This window comes from Macrobrachium rosenbergii, chromosome 11 (genome assembly GCF_040412425.1).
Source record: "Macrobrachium rosenbergii isolate ZJJX-2024 chromosome 11, ASM4041242v1, whole genome shotgun sequence".
NCBI lineage: Eukaryota > Metazoa > Arthropoda > Malacostraca > Decapoda > Palaemonidae > Macrobrachium > Macrobrachium rosenbergii.
The window spans coordinates 1914180-1936679 of NC_089751.1; the positions used below are offsets into that span (position 1 = coordinate 1914180).

General features: G+C 35.2%; 1 protein-coding gene and 1 long non-coding RNA gene across 2 annotated transcripts in view; one reads left to right on the forward strand and one right to left on the reverse strand.

The window, feature by feature from the left end:
* The window catches only part of LOC136843083 (lachesin-like), a 341336-nt gene that overhangs the window by 47246 nt on the left and 271590 nt on the right, over positions 1–22500 (reverse strand). Inside the window, exon 3 of the mRNA XM_067111047.1 lies at positions 1605–1720. Coding sequence (XP_066967148.1) covers positions 1605–1720 — 116 coding nt within the window. The remainder of the gene's footprint in view (positions 1–1604; positions 1721–22500) is intronic.
* Positions 9685–13981, forward strand: LOC136843081 (uncharacterized). The gene is made up of 3 exons (XR_010854436.1): positions 9685–9800; positions 10872–10960; positions 13504–13981. It is a non-coding gene; the product is annotated as an uncharacterized lncRNA (long non-coding RNA).

A 22500-nucleotide genomic window follows, 5' to 3' on the forward strand; every position in this document is an offset into this window, starting at 1 on the left:
AAACTCATTATCGTCTGAGGTCTGAAGTCGGTGCTGGATTTACAAATTCTGTTTATCTATGAGAGTGGGCTCACACTTCTGGGCTGCTCTGTGAGCAAGATTGATTGATTTATGGTTACTATAAATGGCGTCGCCTAAGGGTAAGAACCTGTGTTGCCATAACGCCAGCCATTTCTTTCAAAAGAACACCTGCATCTCAAACACAACCCAAGTAATTCTGTTATGTAGATAATCAAAAGCAGTCGAGATTATAGAATATTATTAAAAATATCATGTTCTGTCGTGTAATCACCGTTTTTATCGGCCACTCAATCTTTATATGCATACATACACACATTTACATATATACACATAAATGTTTAAATAACATATATTCATATACACATGTATATATTATATTATGTATATCCTTATACAGTATATACATATATATGTATAAATATATATGCATATGTATATATATATATATATTTTATACATATATATACATACGTATGTATATATACAGTGTATATATATATCTATCTATCTATATATATATATATATATATATATATATATATATATATATATATATATATATATATATATATATATATATATATATATATATATATATATATATACACATATACGTACATATAGAATTAAACACATGGGAACATGTTTCACAGAAATAAATAAATAAATACATATATATATATATATATATATATATATATATATATATATATATATATATATATATATATATATATATATAGAGAGAGAGAGAGAGAGAGAGAGAGAGAGAGAGAGAGAGAGAGAATATTATTGTAGAAGATCTTTTATGTTAATCTTTTGCCTTGCATTATTTTTTATATGGTCGACATTGAAAAGGAAAATTTTCAATGGTAAAAAATAAATGACAAAACATGAGAGGAAAGAATTTTTGTGTTCAGGTAAACGGATAATTTTCCACGTGTAAGTCTTCATTATATTTTTCTCATTAATTTTCTTTGCCCTTGCTAACACTTATTATTTTCGTCAAGAAGTTGTCAGGGTTGGTCACGAGTCTTTCGCCAATATCACTCTCCTAGTTGTGAGTCAGAACCGGACGAATTGTATACCATTCAACCAAACCTCGTTAAAACAAACTGACTGTTTCCGCCACTGTCGTCGATTTCTATACAATCTCCTTCTGCAGGACACATTTAAAAAAAATCTAAGATTTCAGATGTAGTGTGCAAATGCTCGTTAGACTATACTCTTGTTAGAAACCAGTTGTTTTAAGGGGATGACATTGGACCGATAAACGATCTGTCGCACTTTTTTCAGAAATTAGCAGATTAAATAGGGATATTAGCTTCTCAAAAAGAGTGGCAAACAAGATGCTAAGTCTGTAACACGTGGCTAATTGTGAACTTCTGCCATTCATTCACACAGGACTTTCTCATACTCTCAAATTTGAGAGAGAGAGAGAGAGAGAGAGAGAGAGAGAGAGAGAGAGAGAGAGAGAGAGAGAGAGGAAATATTTATATTACAGAAGCATAAATTATAGCTGGAGAGTTAGATAAAAGATTGTAAAAATAAAGCAAGACAAAAATCCTTCACTGGGAACTCACTTTATACCCTTTGAGATTATCCACTGAGCAAGGAAGTATGACGTCTCTTCCTACAACCACGGTCTTGTTAGGAATTGGCTCCAGGAAACGAGGCAGACGGTCATCGTTCACCAATCCTGTGGAAGGATAACGAGGTAAGCAATGGTGCAGCAAGTTATTAAATGGGGAGGTAGCACAGTGTTTGATACTGTTATAAAACCTGCTACTAAAGGAAAACACAATATGTATTTTCTTTTTAATTAAGAGCCATTTGTCTACCAAGGAAGTGGTTCCAGTGGTTTAACCTCCCAGTTCCAAAAAAAAAAAATTGAGCTCTAAGTTGCAGGCCCTAATATGTCATTAATCCATAAATGTCGACTAGCTACCAACGTACTCTATTCCCTTTATAGCTCGGCATAGGTTCAGTGTATGAATGCAAACGATAAATGAAAGAGAAATAGAGAAGAATAAATTTCTAGTCAAAATAACCAAGAAGAAAAGAGGCTATATATCTATCTACATAAATAAAAATGGATGAGTGTGTGTGTGTGTGTGTGTGTGTGTGTGTATGTTCCACATACACTCTGAAATGCATTAAGAAATTTCAACCTAACTTGGTATACATATGACTTACTATCTCGAAAAGAACACTGTGGGGGTAAGACATCACTGGCACAAAAGGTGGGGTGTGGGAAGGGGGTAACATAAAAATAATGGAAAGTGAATGATATCAGTGTCTAATCCATATTTTTTGAGGTCGCTGAGGTGAATAGTGAAACTCCTGCTGCTCTTTAAGTCCAAGTTCAGGCCCAATAAGAAGCGGGTGTGAGAAGGAGTGGGAAGGGGGTGACACGTAAAAATAACTAAAAATGACAGATATTAGTGTCTAATCCATAGTTTTTGAGCTCGCTGAGATGAACAGTGACACTCCCGATGCCCTTTAAGTCCAAGCTCAGCCCTGATAGGAAATGAGGGTGAGAAGGAGTGGGAAGGGGGTGACATGTAAAAATAACTGAAAACAACACATATTAGTGTCTAATCCATAGTTTTTAAGCTCGTTGAGATGAATAATGACACACCCGATGCCCTTTAAGTCCAAGTTCAGCCCTGATAGGAAGGTGGGGGGACGTGCAGAGAAAGGGTGGGAAGGAGGTGACATAAAAATAACCGAAAACAACAGATATTAGTGTCTAATCCATACTTTTCGAGCTTGCTAAGATGAACAGTGACTCTTCCGATGCCCTTTAAATCCAAATTCGGCCCCGAAAGGAAATGGGTGTGAGAAGGGGTGGGAAGAAAAATAACCGAAAACGACAGATATTAGTGTCTAATCCATAGTTTTCAAGCTCATTGAGATGAATAGTGACAATCCTGATGCCCTTTAAGTCCAAGTTCAGCCCCGATAGGAAGTAGGGGTGGGGAGGGGTAAAATATAAAATGTCAAAAATGCTGGGCAATTTAAATGAAGCAACTATCTTAACAGGGAAGGGAGAGAGTGAGAGAGAGAAAGAGAGAGTGAGAGGGAGAGGAAGTGAGAGAGAGAGAGTAGAGGGGATGTTGGGAGGAGAGAGAGAGAGAGAGAGAGAGAGAGAGAGAGAGAGAGAGAGAGAGAGAGAGAGAGAGTTTATCGGCTGTAATTCAGAGTTTTCCTGGGCAGTGCCGGTTAGTGACATATATATATATATATATATATATATATATATATATATATATATATATATATATATATATATATATATTCTATATATGTATATATATATATATATATATATATATATATATATATATATATATATATATATATATATATATATATATATATATATATATATATTACATATATATATATATATATATATATATATATATATATATATATATATATATATATATATATATATATATATATATATATATATATATATACATAACTTATGTTCATCAACCTTTCTAGAAAACGCATACCACTCTCTACAAGTCTAAATCCGATTGCTAAATAAACGAAGAAGCTTTTTCCCTGATGTGTCTTTTGTGATTTCGATTTAACCTGTGTGTATGAATTCGAATCCTTACACTGATGATGAAAGCTTCTTCGTTAATTAATCGCTCGTATTTGGGTTTGTATATTCTAATATGTGCAAAAATTCGAGATAGAGGTCTTTGTGGACATTAAAAGCACACTCATGACCATATATAAGAGCGAGTACAAACATGCATGTGTGTGTGTGTGTGTGTGAAAGCATACACATTCGAATGTTTGTGGATGTTCGTGTCTATCTCTGGCATATATTCTTGGCTCCAATAATAAATCATCCAAACTACCTGAAACGTGTTGATGAGCGAAAGAGTAATCACGTCTTTTTCGTAGATAAGAAGAGCTCGAAGATTAGGCAAAAATCTGTTATCCTTTTGAATCCACTGAATTTGGTCGATGGTCCGCTTTCATCTATATTCTTTTATTCATGTTCTCTCTCTCTCTCCCTCTTAAAAATGCAATGCTTGTTTTAAAAAAAAAATCCCCGACTATCGCTGTCATTCATTGGCTCTCATATCAGCTCTCATCCCTCTTCCCACTTTTTGACATTCCGATTTTTCTTCTTTTACTGTATATAACAAAAAAATCCTATATTTTAGTCTGTTCTTAACTGAATGTTTATCATAGCAACTGAAGAATACAAAATTTCTTTCTTCACGATTCTTGTTTGAAAACGATATAATCAGCTGGTAAATTCTAAGTGATCAAGTTGGACTGGAATAATCTTTTACTCAAATACACACAAGCACACACATCTCTATACACACACACAGACACACATATATATGTATATATATATGTGTGTATATATATATATATATATATACATATATATATATATATATATATATATATATACACATATTTATATGTATATATATACATATATATATATATATATATATATATATATATATATATATATATATATATATATATATATATATATATGTATATATATACATACATATATACAGAGTATATATATATACATCTATATAGATACATATATATATACATATACATACTGTATATATACACACATATATGTGTATATATATGTGTGTGTGTGCGTTTGTTTTAAGGTATTTCGATACGTGCGCATGTCTAATGGCTGCTTTATCATTCCTATTTTTTCTTGTATCTTCAAGAAACTTTTCAAATTCCTGAAATGTTTTCTAGATACGTCACTCTTGACGTCACTACAATCTGTCTCGGTTTTGCACTTGAGAAGACGGATTATCCAAAAGAAGAATCTTCGTCGCGTGTTACAGAGAGCGGTTTACGATGACCCAGAACGACATCTCTTGCCCATCGAAATTTGAAGGAATAATATTGCTTTATTTGCAGAAATTTTATATTTTTTCATCCTTTAAATACTCTTTATAACTATATTAATGTCTTGATCCATTTCAATCACAAGACTCGGAGGTTAGACAACTGCTAACTGAGCGCAAAGTGTATAGAAGACATTATAATCCATAACTGCAACGGAAAATTAATATCTATTCCTCAAAGCAATATCGAAAATAATACCCAAGGATTTCTTTTCAGTATGCAAAATATAGAAGACTTATATACTGGGAATATCAAGCATTTCTCTTATTATTTCTCTGCTTATGCAGAATTCTCCATCATCTCAATAAGAATTCGATAAATAACACTTCATCATTTTTTAACTCTTGCGGCGGGACTCCCAAATCATCTTCAAAAGTTCTAGACTAAAAAATGATAAAGGTAATAATTACGATTCCGAATGAAATCATCCCATTAGTAAAGTAATCTTACCCCTCTTTAACCAAATAAAACAAGAAAGGAGGGAGGCTCTTATGCGACTTGACTGGGCGACAAAAGAAGGAATAATATGAATAAGGAAAACTAGATGATTATTAGCAAATCTATTATCAGTAATGGAATATGGAGATGATGATCGATGCTAATTTTAATGGAGTCTTTTCCAGTACAAATTCTCTTCAGAAATGTCAGGCTGCTATGAAACAGCATTAAAATGTATAGTGAACAAGGCTTCGAAAATATTTCAAGAAATTTATTTATTTAATTTCGTCGGGCTCCTTAAGCTCTTTCACGTTACCTCCTCCTTAAAAATAGTGGTGATGAAAAGAAAAGTCTGAGGAGTGCAGGCTTAAAAACATAATCTGTAGCCAAGTAATTGAATTGTTGAGCCCGGAGAGAGAGAGAGAGAGAGAGAGAGAGAGAGAGAGAGAGAGAGAGAGAGAGAGAGAGAGAGAGAGAGAGAATTAATGTTGGAGAGAGCAGTCTCTCGTAATGTCTGTTATTAATGGCCAATGTTTGCGGCTGACATTTTCATAGCGAGGTGAACACTGCTACATTCATTTTAGATTATTTAGAGCCTTTTTGTGCTAGAGTGTTTTGCAGAAGGTAGACCAAAGAGTTTGAATAAGAACGTTTCCAGGACGGCTAATAGGTGCCATGGGACCTTCGTTTCATGGACTGGTTGTTCTTTGGCTATTTGCTGTTGGTTCCACATTTATTCTTTCTTTGCAAAAAGTATCTTTATTGTACATTTCTGCACTTTATGTTCAATAAAATTTTTCCCACTTTAACATTTTTAAGGAAACACTTCAAAACACAAGGTACATGAAGACACTTAGACTCTTACACACATATATAGTATTTTCGCAACTGCCAGCAGAACTGTCAACTGAATATTCTTTTCTAACGTAAGTGCAAAGACAATAAGAAAAAGGATTCGGAGGGACCCAGAGTCCATGAACAAACCAAAAGGGAAGCAATACATCCCCCTTGTTCACTGGTAAAATGTGTACAGATGATAGATACAAGGGTTTATATACAAAACATATGTTGGTGTGGCAGTAAGTCTCGTTGGTATGCAGGTGGCCATTGACCCAGGAAGGATGGAAATTAGAGTATTCCATCGTGATTTTTGGCTTCATTAGCTCCTGTCTGGCGATGCGTCTGGTGGTCGTATTTTCTGAAACACCTTCTTAAGAAGAGGCCTGAGGATTAACACATCGATGTCATCCGATTTCCAATGTCCTCCTGACAAGTTCATATTGTTGGTTTGATTGTTGATAGCAGATTCCAGCATCTTCCTTTTGTACGGACAACTACTTTTCAAAACCAGCTCTGCCCCTACACTCCAGTTTATGGTATGGCCTTTATCCCTAACATGTAGGAAAATACCTGAACTCTCTGAGGCATATTGCATTGATCTCTGTTATTCTTTGCGAGATGGAACTACCCGTCTCCCCCACGTAATTCTCATTACAGTTGTTGCACGGAACCTTGTAAACTCCTGCTTCTTCCTCTTTTTTATTTAAGTATACATTGATGGGCGAAATCCCGATGGATTTGGGATAATGGAAAATAAAAGGATTATTAGACCTTAGATGTTCTGTAGCTTTTTGGATGTTTTCGTTGTACGGAAGCTTTATTTTGTTGTTAAAATCTGTTTGTCTGTTGTGAGTTGGACTTCTGTAGAATATTTTATTCACTTTTTTTATTCACTTTGTTAATAGCCTTCTCGATAATGTGTGGTGGAGAGAGCAGTTGCATTAGGTGTTGACGGATCGTGTTGAATTCTCTATCTAGGTATACATTTGAACGTATTCTAAGTCCCCTAAGGAATAGGGTGCACCCTACCATGATTTTTTCCGGAAACATCGTGGTAGCTAAGGAAATGAATGTAAGAAACAGCGAAACTGGGTTTCCTATATACTGTGAAAGCATATCTGACTGTTCTCTTATGATTAGTACATCTAGGAACGGCAATTTTCCGTCCTTTTCCCATTCTGTTTTGAATCTTATGGTCGGAACTAATCATAAGAGAACAGAACAGATATGCTTTCACAGTATATAGGAAACCCAGTTTAGCTGTTTCTTACATTCATTTCCTTAGCTACCACGATTCGTCATCGTCCCACGTGGAATAAGTGAAATTTAAAAAAATGTATCGATGAGTTTCTTTTTTAAACAAACCCAACTGTAGAATTGGGACTCAACGATACATTTTTTATTTCATTTCACTATATATATATATATATATATATATATATATATATATATATATATATATATATATATACATACATATATATATATATATATATATATATATATATATATATATATATATATATATATATATATATATATATATATATGTGAAATAAAAAATGTATCGTTGAGTCCCAATTCTACAGTTGGGTTTGTTTAAAAGAAACTCATTGATACATATATATTGATACATATTGATATGTGTGTGTGTGTATGTATATATATATATATATATATATATATATATATATATATATATATATATATATATATATATATATATATATGTGTGTGTGTGTGTGTGTGTGTGTGTGTGTGTGTGTGTGTGTGTGTGTAATGAAAAAGGAGAAAGTAATGAAACTGGATAAAATAAAAAATGAAAATGACTATGAACCATCACAACTATAATTCGTTTCACTTAAAAATTCATGTACAGACTCCGGAAACAAGCAAAGCTTTGTTTTTTTCCAACTTGAGCAGTTATTATCACTTCCTCATCTTGTACTGAACTGAAATAAAAACCCGCAAATTCGTATCACCACCTTTTGTATATTGCGAGTGAGTTATGAATTACAGCAATTTGTTGTTTCCCAAGCCGAAGCTATTATTGGTTCATTGTTTATGTCCGAACTGCTACAACGGTAGTTTGCTCGTGGGGTAACTATCATTGCTTCAGAAAAGACAAATTGTTGATTATCACAGATACGGCAGTAAACTAAAGGTGACGAACAGAGAAGTCATGCAATTTCTGTGTAGTTCAGTTCAGTATAACCGAGTGAGGGTAAAATATTAAAAATTTCGTATAAGCGAACACAGAAGGACATAAAAAAAGTTCGTATTAGTGAATTTACAGAAGGACCTTTTAGTATATAAACATATTTCAGACTACAAAGGTAGGAAAACGTGTCATACACAGTATATTTGTGTGTGTATGCGTATGATGGGAATGTGACTGGGGAGGGATTTGGGGTTATTATTTATATTTACAATGCCCATTTACTTAGGGGTGGTTAATTATGTACATTATATTTACATAATGCAATTCCATTGTGAAACTACATTATTACATTAGTTTTACATTGTTTGTTGTTCTTATGGGTCTAATAAATTTATTGATTTCTTCTGAAGTATTTGGTTGGGGATTGTTATGGAGTGACCTTGACATTGTGCTCTTCCCCTCAGGCAATTGGTGGGGAGGCCTTGCTCTAAATCCTTCCATCTGGACGTTCAGCCTCGGCTTGGTTGTTATACAGTATATACAGCCTTTGTTATTGTTAGATACCGACATGTGTTGCTTTTGCATTTTATTCTGGTGTTGTCTATCAGTTCTTGCAATGATGGTTTCTTGTTGTGTTTGCCTGTTTGTCTGACTTTTTCATATTTTCTCACTTCTACATTCAGTCTTTTTTCAAAATTCTGGATAAGGAAAACCGATCTGGGTGTGGCCATAATCCACATTGGTATTCATCTCCTTGGTCATAGATCCACCAGCTGTTGGCTTTCACCTCCCCAAGGCATAAACCGCATTGGTAGTTCTTCCTCGGCTTTTGTCGAGTATATTCATTCAGAAGGCTATAGTGGTATGCAATAGTAAAATATTAAAGAATTTATGGTGATTACGAAATCCATAGCTGTATATACATATACAAATGCAATAATAACATGAGCTTTCGCATGTTTCCAAACATACTTCTTCATATATACAATGAAATATTAAAATAGTCAAGATTAATTAAGCAGAAGCGAAAAGTCAAACTTAAAATGAACATTCAGTAGTTATAAGGGAATTCAGAGGTTGATTTGCTATGGATAGTTACCTAATAATAATAATAATAATAATAATAATAATAATAATAATAATAATAATAATTTCTTTCGATTTTCTGATCATCGTCTTTAACTTCTTACGTGGCGAAAGGGCGATAAAGTGACGTCCCTCAAACAGGCAGTTGCAGCGGCCGTTGGCTGTTCTCCTTAAAAACAGCTTGTTTCAGTGTTGTTGAGTCTCCAGCTTGGTAAGACAGGTTTCGTTGATACTAACTCGACTTTTCCTTTCATTTGCGTTTGGGGTCTCGGCTGTGCTGTACTGGAAGATCTCTGACGGTCCCCTGTGCACTTTCAAGGTAAGGTGCTTCTTATATTTCATAATTGTTTCAGTGGTGCTTCTTATGTTTTATAATTGTTTCAGTGGTGCTTCTTATATTTTATAATTGTTTCAGTGTTTCCTCGTCAGTATCGTAGCTCCTGCAGTATAGGCGAGTAGTTCTTTTTTAAATTTGCTTTCTTCTCGTATGATCTTCACTTCAGGCGGTATTTTGTTGTATAGTCATGGTGCGCAGTGTACAAATATTCTCAAGCCTGACTTGCACTTTGTTCCAGGTTTAAATCTTCTATTTGCTTCACTTGCATGCCTTCTGTTTGCAATATTCATTTGAGGTCTAGAGAAGCTTGAGCAGTTTCTCAGAAATGTCCTATTGTCAATAGACTTTTCAAGATTGTAGGCGTGAAGGCGTGCTTCAAGGTTTGTTGGTTTGGCGAGTGGATACTATTGTCAGTTTTGCGTTTTATATTTCTCAAATATTTAGATTGTGGTCCTTGAGCTATGACATACAGTTGTCGTATGAACGTTTTCAGTTTGCGGGTTTTGTATCTTCAAATATTGGTATTTTCGATTCTTTGTCCAACAATAACTGTTGAAAATGTTTATTTTAGGTATTGTTGTAGATTGCCTTTCAACATGGTATTTGACTTGGTTTCGAAGCTTGTTTATTACTAGGTTAGTTTCGGGGCTTATTACTAAGCTGAACTAGATTGCTTTGAGTGGTAATTCTATGCACTTTGTTTTTATACTAGCAATCTTATGCGGTGCTACAGATTTTCATTTTGACTTTATACTGCAAAAGAGCAAGTCTTACGATGTAATGGGGTTTAAATTTCTTGCGGATTAGAGAGGCCTAACTCGACTATCGTAACCTTCCTAATATGGGGTATATTAAGTTTATTTAAACTTATTGTAGGCTCAAGTGGCAATAAACTAGTAACCCTTATCAGTATTTGAAACCTTGGTTGCTGCTCCTTGTCCTAGTATTTTAAAACTAATCAGATGGCCCAGCTGATTCTAACCAATAGCTAGCCTTGGCTCTTTCCACTTGCTAAAACATTTTGTACTTTAATATATAATTTTCTTATTTCAGGTCAGGATGTGTCGTTAAATAAGCGTGCCACAATGAGTTGCTGAATTGTCTTGGATGTACCGATAACTTATGACTAAACAGGATTAATGGTGAGTATTTTTGTTTTTTTTTTTTTTTTTTTTTTTTTTTTTTTTTTTTTTTAGTGACTTGAGCAACCCACCAAACATTTTTTAGCTTAGTTTTTTCAGAATCATATCTCGTAAGTTTTCATTTTTTTAGGTTTTGTTTTAATGCATTTGGTTTATATTTTCAGATTAAAGACCTTAGTTTTGAGAATTTTGAAAACTTATTTTTTTATCTTTAAAATTACAAAGGTTGAAATTTAATTTTTAAAGCTTTGAACATTTCAGGAAATTTTAGGATTTGTTCCAGCTTCAGAACTTTGTTTTAAAAGTATTTAATTTTTTTTATTAGTATAGATATATTTTAGCTTCAAAGGTTAGTATGTGTGGGAGTTTGTTAGTATGTGTGGGAGTTTGTTAGTATGTGTGGGAGTTTGTTAGTATGTGTGGGAGTTTGTTAGTATGTGTGGGAGTTTGTTAGTATGTGTGGGAGTTTGTTAGTATGTGTGGGAGTTTGTTAGTATGTGTGGGAGTTTGTTAGTATAAGTGTGGAAGGTAATTTTTTTAAAATTTGTAGAGTAAATAGTGTTTTTTCTTTTAAACTTGTTTATATTTAAACTTTTGCCTTGTTTTGATCTAGTAATTTCAGTTACTTTTTTTTTAGTATTGTAAAGTTTAGTAAAGTCTCTATTTTGGAATTTTGAAGTTTTTGAGCAGACAATTTTTAAAGCTCTTGAGTAATTTAATCTGCGAAGGTAATTTTTGAAAATTTGTAGAGTTTTTTCATTTAAACTTTTTTATATTTAAACTTTTGCCTTGTGGTTTGATCTAGTTATTTCAGCTAGTTTTGTTTTTTTAGGATTTTAAAGTTGTCACTATTTTGGAATTTTGAAGTTTTTGAACACTGACAATTTTTAAAGCTCTTGAGTAATTATTTCGGCTGCAAAAGATTAAGTTTTGCGTCTAAATTGTTTTGCGTCTAAATTGTTTTGCGTCTAAATTGTTTTGCGTCTAAATTGTTTTGCGTCTAAATTGTTTTGCGTCTAAATTGTTTTGCGTCTAAATTGTTTTGCGTCTAAATTGTTTTGCGTCTAAATTGTTTTGCGTCTAAATTAAGTTTTGCGTCTTAAGTTTTTCTTTGGCTACTTCCGAAGTCCACCTTTACCGGGGTGGCGGTGCCATCTGCCAGGTAAAGGTGGACTTTCACGTTGTGCATGGTGACTTGGTCACCATGCACAACAGGAAGTTCAAAAACGAGCATGGTGACAAAGTCACCATGCACAACAGGGATTTCAAACCAACTAACTTAAGCTAGAACTGCAAGGTTGATAAGTTTTCGTGTAGCCAGGAATTAATGTAAATTTAGATATGGAACTTGAAATAGATAGGCTAGAATAGTGTGAAGAACCTACTAGTTTTATATGGGTGGAGGGGTTAGGATAAAGGTAATAAATACTGAAGTCTATCTCTTGAGGATGCTGGGAATAGACTGGGGTAAAAATGCGATAGTTGGGTAAAAAATGCGAGACCTAGAGAGACATTTGACAGTGCAAGTTATTAATAGCACAGGGTATTACAGTACTTGAGACTTTGTTTGGTCATGAGATGTAAATTTGAATGCATTAGTGCAGCTTGAGAATAGGGTAGGGTAACTCAGACATACTTTTATAACTTAGTTTCATTCCCACTAGTAAATAGGAACAAGACAGGTAATAGGTGGATCTTGACAATTTTCTAAGAGGCCTAGATCTTGATATGTTAAAGAATTTTGACACTGATGTCGTGGACTTTTCGGGTATTTTAATAGGCTGGTTAATAGTAGAAATTGTAATTCAAATTTTTGCAGTATTATGGGATGTTAAAGAATTTTATTGACACTGATGTCTTGGACTTGTTGGGTATTTAAATGGGCTGGTTAATAGTGGAAATTGTAATTCAAATTTTTGCAGTATTAATGTTCCGTCAATGCGCTCAATACCCACACCCTCCCCCTCTTAATCTTCAAGCAAAGTTAGGAAATAGTTCAGATTCCATTGCATATTTTCATTGACCCCTACCTTCATCCACCTTTCCTCCAGCGCTGAAGCTTGTTTCGGGAATCTCTTATTTTGAATTCCCCAACTTAATTTTTTGCCTAGTGGGGTTGTGCAGTTTCAATTCCCTAAAGACTGTATATTAAAGGACGAAAGTTGCCAGATAGTGTTTGCATTGCATGGCACCTTTCATAGTTGTGTAGCACTATAAGTTAGATGCGGTTGTTTCAGTGTAAGATTGGTGCCCTGTTAAATATATCTTTAAGGATGGCACTCTATCATGTTGTATTTTTGGGAGTTTGAAGGAACAATGGTAGTAATATATGGGATTGTTAATGTGAAAGTTTATGGCTTTTGAAATAACAATACTAATACATGGGATTGTAAATGGGAAATTTTACTCATACGATATAGTATTAATTATAATAACCTTAGAATAACTACTGGGACTAACTGAACACGCTATTTTCACTTTAAGAGGGTAGGTAATGTCATGGAAACTTCTAGTATAATCTAAAATCAAACTTTTATGCACAGGCTCTTGGTGTAGCTGCAGCAAACCATAACATCGACACTAATGCTAATGGAAAGATTTCGTTAAGACTGAATATCCTGTGAGGATTCGAAGCGCTCTGAATTCTGTTACCCAGACAACAAGAACTCTACTTGTAGACGCAATGCATGTCCTGTGATGGTTCCTGATGGTTCGAAGCTCACTAAATTCGGTTACCCTGATAACTAGAACTAGACTTGTAGACGCTGTGCATACCCTGTGTGAGTGCTCTAAATTCGAGTGCTCTAAATTCGAGTGCTCTAAATTCGAGTGCTCTAAATTCGAGTGCTCTAAATTCGAGTGCTCTAAATTCGAGTGCTCTAAATTCGAGTGCACAGACAAGTAGAACTTAGTAGATGCTGTGCTCTACCTACCATTCAATTTTTTATTCTGACTACTTTGGATATGTAATATTGTTTACATGTATGAAGACCAGCTTAATATATACTGTATGTCTGTAAACCTTTGTCGATTTCTTTAACCCCAAAATGTTATGTGATGGGTTAGACTTTGTAATATTCCTTGAAAGACATAATGTCCTATGAAATAAAGGGAATGGTAGTTACTGATTAGTTGGTTAACAGAAGTAAAATTGGGAAATTGATATGAGAAATGAAGTGATTGAAATAGTTTTTAATTGAGGAGATTGTAGTATATTAACCTCGAATTTTGGTGTTTACTTGCAATAGTCTATGCAGATTTAAACTTCTATTCAGCAAAGTGATGTTGTATTTTGACCCCTCTGATGACAGGAATGGTTAAGATCATTCCTTATGATCTGGAGATTGCATTCGGCTGAGAACACTTGTAAAGGTGACTTGAACGATAATAGTTGGAAGTGAAAATTCACTTTGACATGAGATACCGCCAAGAAAATACTTTATATTTTCAAGAGTCTTACGGGGTTGCATTAAGTACAAATTGCTATGTAAGGGTTATAACTGGCTTGCAAAAAAGTTGAGCAGGCAGCAAATTTTCCATAGTGAGTGTAATTTGTCCCGGGATTGGTAAATGCTTATGCCTATAAATAGAAGATACTGTGACTGTCGATGGTCACTACAACACAGGCTTTAGCGTTGGACTTGTATGTTTTGGATAAGAGAGGCGATAGAAATGCAGGATTTTTGCATAATGCATTTAGTTGGTGGCCTTGTCTCTGGTTCTAAAGTTTTTGAATGTTAAAATTGCTCAAAGGATTTCGTGAGGATGGAGTTAAACTTCTGGTCCTTAGTTTTGCCAATCTCTTGGTAATACTTAAAAAGAATTGCGAGTAAATTTGGTTAGCTTAAGAGTTGGGAGCGCCAGGACAAAAACCTAAAAATCTGTTTTCCCTTTTTCCTAGCTACAATCTGTAAACTGCAGATAGCTAAGGTTAGCCACTTAATTCTGGCTTTACATCTGGTTTTTATTTGCTCACTGCCACGAAACATTCAATATTCTATACAAAGAAAATATCAAAGCACCTTTTTCGTTGGGTTGTTTCTGTGCTATTCCTTCTATTGCAGAGTAGTGAACGACTAAGGCTGATAACTACTGCCAATTATTAACCAGCTAACTGCTGAATTATCCGCCAACTTCTGGCTTTTCCCTTACTGATTCGCCCAAATGATTGGTGCCAATTTGCAGGATTGATATTTTGTCGCCCAAACGTTGCACAATGGTCTGGAAATAAATACTGCTATACTTTATTGGCTCATCACAATGAAAAGCTGGTCACAATGAAAAGCTGGAATTTTTTTTTAATATACAGTACTGCGGCCTGCAATCCATTTCGCCAACATGCCCACGAGAACGCGCGCGCACAACCACAGACATACATATACATAAAATGGTTGTGTTGATCATATCGAAATGAACTATAATTGTCGATAGCCACGTGAGTGTAGAGGACTGAAGACCACGAGGAAAATGACAGGTGGTGTCCAGGGAATAGTGACCTTCATAATGCCACCTGGAATTTGGGTGTGCCGATCCGCGAGACCTTTATAGTTCTTTTACCTTTCTAAGATCGCTGTGGTGTGGTCAGTTCAAATATCATACGTTGCCAATTTTCATGTTATGGTAATCATATTTGCTTCATGGAGTCTACTGAAACCGTTTTCATTTCTTGAAATGCAGTGCTTTGTTTCCAACATATATTGAATGTCTTATTTAGTCTCTTCTTGGTTAAAACCTAAGTTTCATTAATAAAGTGGAGATGTGGCATATTTCTTGCCCGGTGCTGCCAAATCTGAGTTTAGGGGTCCTATGATTCATAAGAGGATTTTATAAGGTCGCGTCAATCTCATTAAAGGATACTCGCTCTCGATCAGCCATTGTGATGAGTATGGGCAGCCGAAGTGACTCCCGCAAACGCCTTCACCTGCCACCCGAGGCCAAGGAAGTAGTCTATAATGTCCTGAAATACTTTATTTTAGAAAAACAAGGAGGTCCTGTAACTGATGTTTCAAAGGCTATCCAAAGAACATCTGAAGCATCAAAAGTGTCAGAAATGACTATTCGCAGACTTAACAAGGAAGCAAGAGAGAGAGACAGAAAATAATAATAGTGGAAACGCAGCCTGCAGTCTTCAAAAAAAGAAAAGACAGAAAATGAGCCCAGTGACTGACTTTGATGATTTTGATAACGTCCTGCGAAGAACAATTCTTGGCTTCTACGATCGGAAGGAAATTCCTACTCTCGACAAAGTGCAGTGAGCAATGAAAGAAAGTATTGGTTTTAGTGGAAGTAAAGCGTCTCTTCGAAAAGTGATCAGAAAGATCGGTTTTCGCTATGCAAAAGTGAACGGTCGACTTTTCTTAATGGAGAGAGATGATGATCTGTCTGTGCGGACAATTTTTTTACGAAAAATAATTGATGCAAAAAATAACGTCCAATTATATACTTAGACGAAACCTTGGAGAATCAAAATTACAGTGTCGGTAAATGTTGGACAGATACCTCCTCCTCAAAAGCAACAGGCCTTCAACAACCAACAGGGAAAGGGGGCCGCTTTATTGTTTTACATGCAGGTTCCAAAGACTGTTTTGTTCCGAACGCGCAACTGACATTCCTTGCAAAAAACGATGGCGATTATCATCATCAGATGAACGGCAGTGTGTTCGAAAAGTGGTTCCGCACACAACTTATTCCCAACATTCCCGCATCATCCGTTATTGTAATGGATAACGCTCCCTACCACTCCGTAGTTACAAGTGAAAGGGTGCATTTACACTTGCCCACTCACTACATCATCTCCCAGGCAGCACTCCCTTCTCTAATTGCATGTAAAACGAATTAACCAGGTATGATAATATACAGTACCTGTATGTCTGGAATCAAATTTATCCAACTGTTAGTGGCTCTTTTAATTTACCTTTTATATCTCATAGAAGTGAGTTATGAGTTACAAATAATATCAATCACTGTTAAGAGTTGTTCTGTATCTAAAATTGTTTTATCCGGTGCGATTCGCACGCACACACCATACGCGCGCGCGCACACATACTCATATATATAAACAGTATATACACACTTATCAGTGTTAGAAGCTATTCTGTACTTAAACTTTGTTCCTACACGGTTTGCGCGCACAAATACATACACAGGTCTATATTTATATATATATATATATATATATATATATATATATATATATATATATATATATATATATATATATATATAAACTGTGTAATATATATATATGTATATATTAGATATACTGTTTATATATATTTATATATATTCATACATGTGTGTTTGTGTGCGTGAACTACCTAGGATTATAGAAAGAATTATGAGCTGCACAAAAACATGAAGCGCTGCCTGGGAGACTGTACGAGAAAGTGGTTAAAATAGATTAATATATTGTTTAATAATATACGCTAAAGAAGGACTGAACTGTTAAGCGATGTGGCATAGGTGAGATTACGACTTGAAATATAAAAACATAACAAATATGTATCCATGTACAGTATACTCAAATCATATAGAGTCCACGTATTCTACATTTGGTTAAATGATTTCCACCGCATCAAAATGTCAGTTCTGAACCGAATTCTCATAAAATGAATCATCTCTTGGATGTCATCGAAAGAATATTTGTGAGGGATTTTCTTAGATTCTGTTCAACACTTCGTTCACCGTAAATCTTAGCAACAAGGGAAGACTCCACAAAAGAAAAAAAACCTCCGAGGGAAAGGTTTTCCCTGCTGTTAGTACTTCTAATCATGTCGGATATGGTTCCCGGGGTGATAAATCGTTAATAGGGTTCGATTCCTCCCTGTGATCTTCTGGAAACCACCTGATGAATAACTTTGCAAAATTTGATCATATTACAGTATATTCGCTCAGTCATTGAAGTTTTCGCTTAGTAAACGTACTTACAATATTAGGGCATGTAACATTGTTATGTATCTTATGAAAAGGGAACCAAAATATTTATCAGGAATGTCATGTATCTTATGAAAAGGGAACCAAACTATTTATCAGGAGAGAGTAAGATGGCAGACTCGACCCCGCGCCCCACACCAACCCCCATGAAAAACCAAACTATTTTCTTTTTTTTTTTCTGAGAAGGTAATCCAGTGGACATAAAGCCAATAATGTTTCATCACTAACTGTTAGTCCTTCCTGGCTAACACTCGCACAGACATTGCTGAAAACATAACGTCATTCCATCATGAAAGTGTACTACTTTTCACCTTTATTGCAGGTAAAGGTACATTAGCAAATTATAGATTTAGCTATAATTGTTGTTTTGCTAACTTTATTTAATTAGTATGCCGACAAGAAAAATATTTGTGAAAACATTTTCACGTTATTTGTTGATTTATTTCATGATCATTTTGTTACCGTCATGAAACATGGCGCTAATTTCTTTTTTTTTTTTTTTTTGTGAGTAAGAGCATTTCGTCATTTGTCTTATTACATGTCATCTTTCACTTTCAAGGGGTTCTACGGGTGTGAGATCTACGTCTGGCAGAGGAGTATTTGTTTCTGGTGTTTATTTTTTAAAGAAACACAACTCGTCTTTATATAAAAATACAAGAGTATGTACTTTGATGGTGACTGTTCGGAACTTTTCTCTGTTAAACAAAAGAAAAAATATATTCACAACAGTAATCGTAGTGTTAATGAAGAATAAACCTTTCCTTCGTTACAAAACACAGTTTCCTTTTAAGCGTAACAGTCCTATGTACAAATTTCATCCCCAGAGGACCTGCACGATCATAGTTACGAACGCCCGAAGCGTCTAATACCCGCACTCTCTCTAATTTGATATACTTGGAATAAGGTATTCTGCCAGTCTCTGCTGAACAACTTCACACTTGATTTGCAAATCAATATTCATGTAGAGACACAGTAATCTGAATTATCCTTGATTACTCTAGGGACGCCGGAGAATTAGCATCTATAACTGTCTCTGGATTCAGGTATCTGTGAGCAACTTGGAAGCTGTCACCTCAGGGACGCGCACTGGTCTTCCCCGGCTCTTCTCCCTCCTCCTCCTCCTCCTCCTCCTCCTCCTCCTCCTCCTTCTCTTCTTCTTCTTCTTCTTCCCTCTCTTTGATATCTATATATCTCCTTATTGCATGAATTGACTTGCTACAATAAGGAGATATCCATAGATGATAAAGATTTTGACTGATGTGTGTAAGAGTAGATCACGTATTCATTTTTCCAGGACACACGCATAAATACACGATGACTCATATGTCGATAAATATATATATATATATATATATATATATATATATATATAATATATATATATATATATATATATATATATATATATAATATATATATATATATATATATATATATATATATATATATTAATATTAACTTATACCTCTCTTGATGACTCAATGGGTAGGCTGTCGATTGAAGTTGTTGGAAGGTAACTGTGTCGAGGGATCGAGACCTGGCAGTACCGATCCATTTGTCACTTATAAATTCCCCTTCAGTGATATTTCCCCATCGGGGATATTCCCGAAGTAGCGTGAATTTGATATTTAACAACATTTTAGCTTCATGATTGTATATAAATCACGGTGTGATAAAAATTTCATAATTAGAGCTGCGTGTTCCAAACGTACCGATGAGCTGTCATGGTGGAGGTGGGTTAATGCTTTGCTAAATGTGTGTGTATATATATATATATATATATATATATATATATATATATATATATATATATATATATATATATATATATATATATATATATATATATATTATGATATGACTGGGGCCTTTTTCTCGCAACCTCACCTGTTTTGCATGTGCCAACTAATTGAGAAAAATAAACATTATTGCCCCTCATTTAGTAATGGAACAGAGGTCTCAATTTGCCCCTTCATAATCTCTCTCATTCCCCAAAATGGTTAAGCCTAACTCTCGCTTTCTGTTCAGAGTGACTGCTTGGGCCTAAAATTCCAGATACCCCTGTGTCCAGCCAGACTGGGGTGAGAACCCCCAAAAGAGAAAGTTGACCCCCCCCATTCTGAACCCACATGAGCTGACTAGCGCCATGTGGAAACCATGCGGTCGTCATAAAGGGAACCGTGACGAAAATTGACCTTTGCGCCACGTGGATGAGAAGCCAACATAATCTCCCCCAGGGGTCATAAATAGACTCTGCAAGAGGAATCAGTCTCAGTTCCCTCAGAGACGGCTCAGAGATTGCTCAGGACCTACGCGAGACAGACGTCCCTGTCTGTCCCTTTGAACATGTTTTGACCCAGGGGCCTCTACTGTATATTTTTATAGTGGCATTATAATTCTTTCCTCCATCGCCAGCGCAATATGAAACGAGGACAACGTCGCCTGGACTAAGGCAATGGGCCGGAATTAAGGTTTTAGCCAGTCATGACCTGTTATTCTCTACCTAATAATTCCCTTAATTTTTTCCATTGTGCGATCACCTCAGTAATTTGTGTGGGAACATTCAGTGTTAACGTAAAATATGCATTAGTGTTTAACTGAGTTATTTGGCACCATCTGTGCATTCCTCAGTTTCCTTTGAGAGTCTTATTATTGTTGCAAGTAACTGTCCTACATATTTGCAGATAGGCCTTGACTGTGGAACCTCTCGGCCGATCCATGTGTGGTTCCCCCCTTCAACTGCGACCTTCCGTGTTATGAAGATATCGTCAGCTTAGAACATTTATCCTGTGTAGGATTCATTATTTAGCAGGCTCTTGTTATTACCTGCCCAGTAATTCGTCATTCTTCTGATCTTTGTTGTTATGTAAATATAATTAGTTGAGAGAACCCATGAGTTTACGTAAATTCCTCACCTGAAGAAGGCCTTAAGCCATAGATTTCATTTGCTTTGTCTACGAGTGGCTCTAATATTGAGTCAGATGTGTGATAAATAAAAGGAACTTCCCTGCGCTATCCGTTGCTGCCCAGAGACAAGTAAGTACCCCCTTAACATTCATAGTAATGTTTTCCTTAGCCTAAATCCTAACTGTCCTTCCTGATATCTGGTTGTAGTACTATAGAGTGACTGCTTAGTCCCTGAATCAGTTTCCAACGCCTATCTATTTGTGTAGTCTTAATCTGTCACTAACTGATGTTTCTCTCCTCGGGTACCACACCTTTATGACCTCACATGACTCCAACTGTCGCTGAGGTTAATCCCTTTACTATGTGAGGCCAGCTGTCTTAAGGTTAGTTTTCAAACTTGAATACAAGCCAGAGACCACCACTTTTGACCTTTACCAGCTACAGGCGATGTACTGGCAATAGTTGGGCCCATGTATGGGGCTCAAAGTAAAAATCCCAAAACAACAGTTCTCATGAAAGTGAGCTAACAGATTTGATGACTTAAAAGATTGACAGTCATGTCGAAGACCCTTTTACTGTTTATCATTCATATAGTACCTCAGTTCCCTATTCCAGTTAGAAAGAAGTCAAGTGCCTCTTTGGACACAGTTCTCAGCTGAGGTAGTGCTGTCCACTTTGGAGTTGCTAATCACATCTCATTCCTGACTGGACTATTCCTGGCTATTGGTTCTACTGAAGTTACCCTGTCTATCACTACGTCTAAAGAGGTCTATTAGAACTCAGCTACCAACAGCGTTGACGATGCCTGCTCTAAAGGAGAGTCCTCGCCGTGGAGGAATGGAGATTGAGTGATAAGTAAAAAGTGTCCTGTTGTGAATGCAAAATGGGATAGATGACCAAAAACTACCCTAAGTGTGCTGATAATAAAACTGCTTCATTTCGTAAATTCTTAGTGGAGTTAAACTTGTTACACAGTGTCCATATCATTTCATTGTATACCACTCCCTTCATTGCTAATACAAACAACAAGTTTCATGTCTTGGTTGCAAACTATTGCTGTTTTTGTTAACTTTATGATGCAGTTGTGATCTTATCTTGGCCACGTTGTGTTTTGCATGCCATTTAGATAAAAGTTTTAACCTTTGTTTTTTAGTATTGATATTTTCTTGGTTTTCTGCACCTATAATCATTGCATTAATATATCTTTTTATTATACTCTCATACATGTTTTCCTGCTTTATAAAGTCTTGACTTCATTTATCATTAGACAACTAAATTCTATCAATTCTGCTCTTAATATATGTCCTTTGTTCTTTACTGAGCTGTCCTTTGGACATCATTCTTCGCCATTCGAATCTCGTTTGAAAATACTGGCGCTGATATGGCCAGTTTCGCTCACGGCCTGTTTACGTTATTTCCACTGATTGACGTGAAGGGTTTAACGTCGGTATTCTTAAAGATTCCGAGGAATGACTGGATTAGATTTAAATATAAAAAGTATATGTATATGTATATGTATATATATATATATATATATATATATATATATATATATATATATATATATATATATATATATATATATATATATATATATATATATTTTATCGGCATTATAGGGACCTAGGTATTTCTAGATCGTAAAATACTGCAACTACTTAAGATAATGCTACAAATGTCTGAAGTCGCATTATGGATTC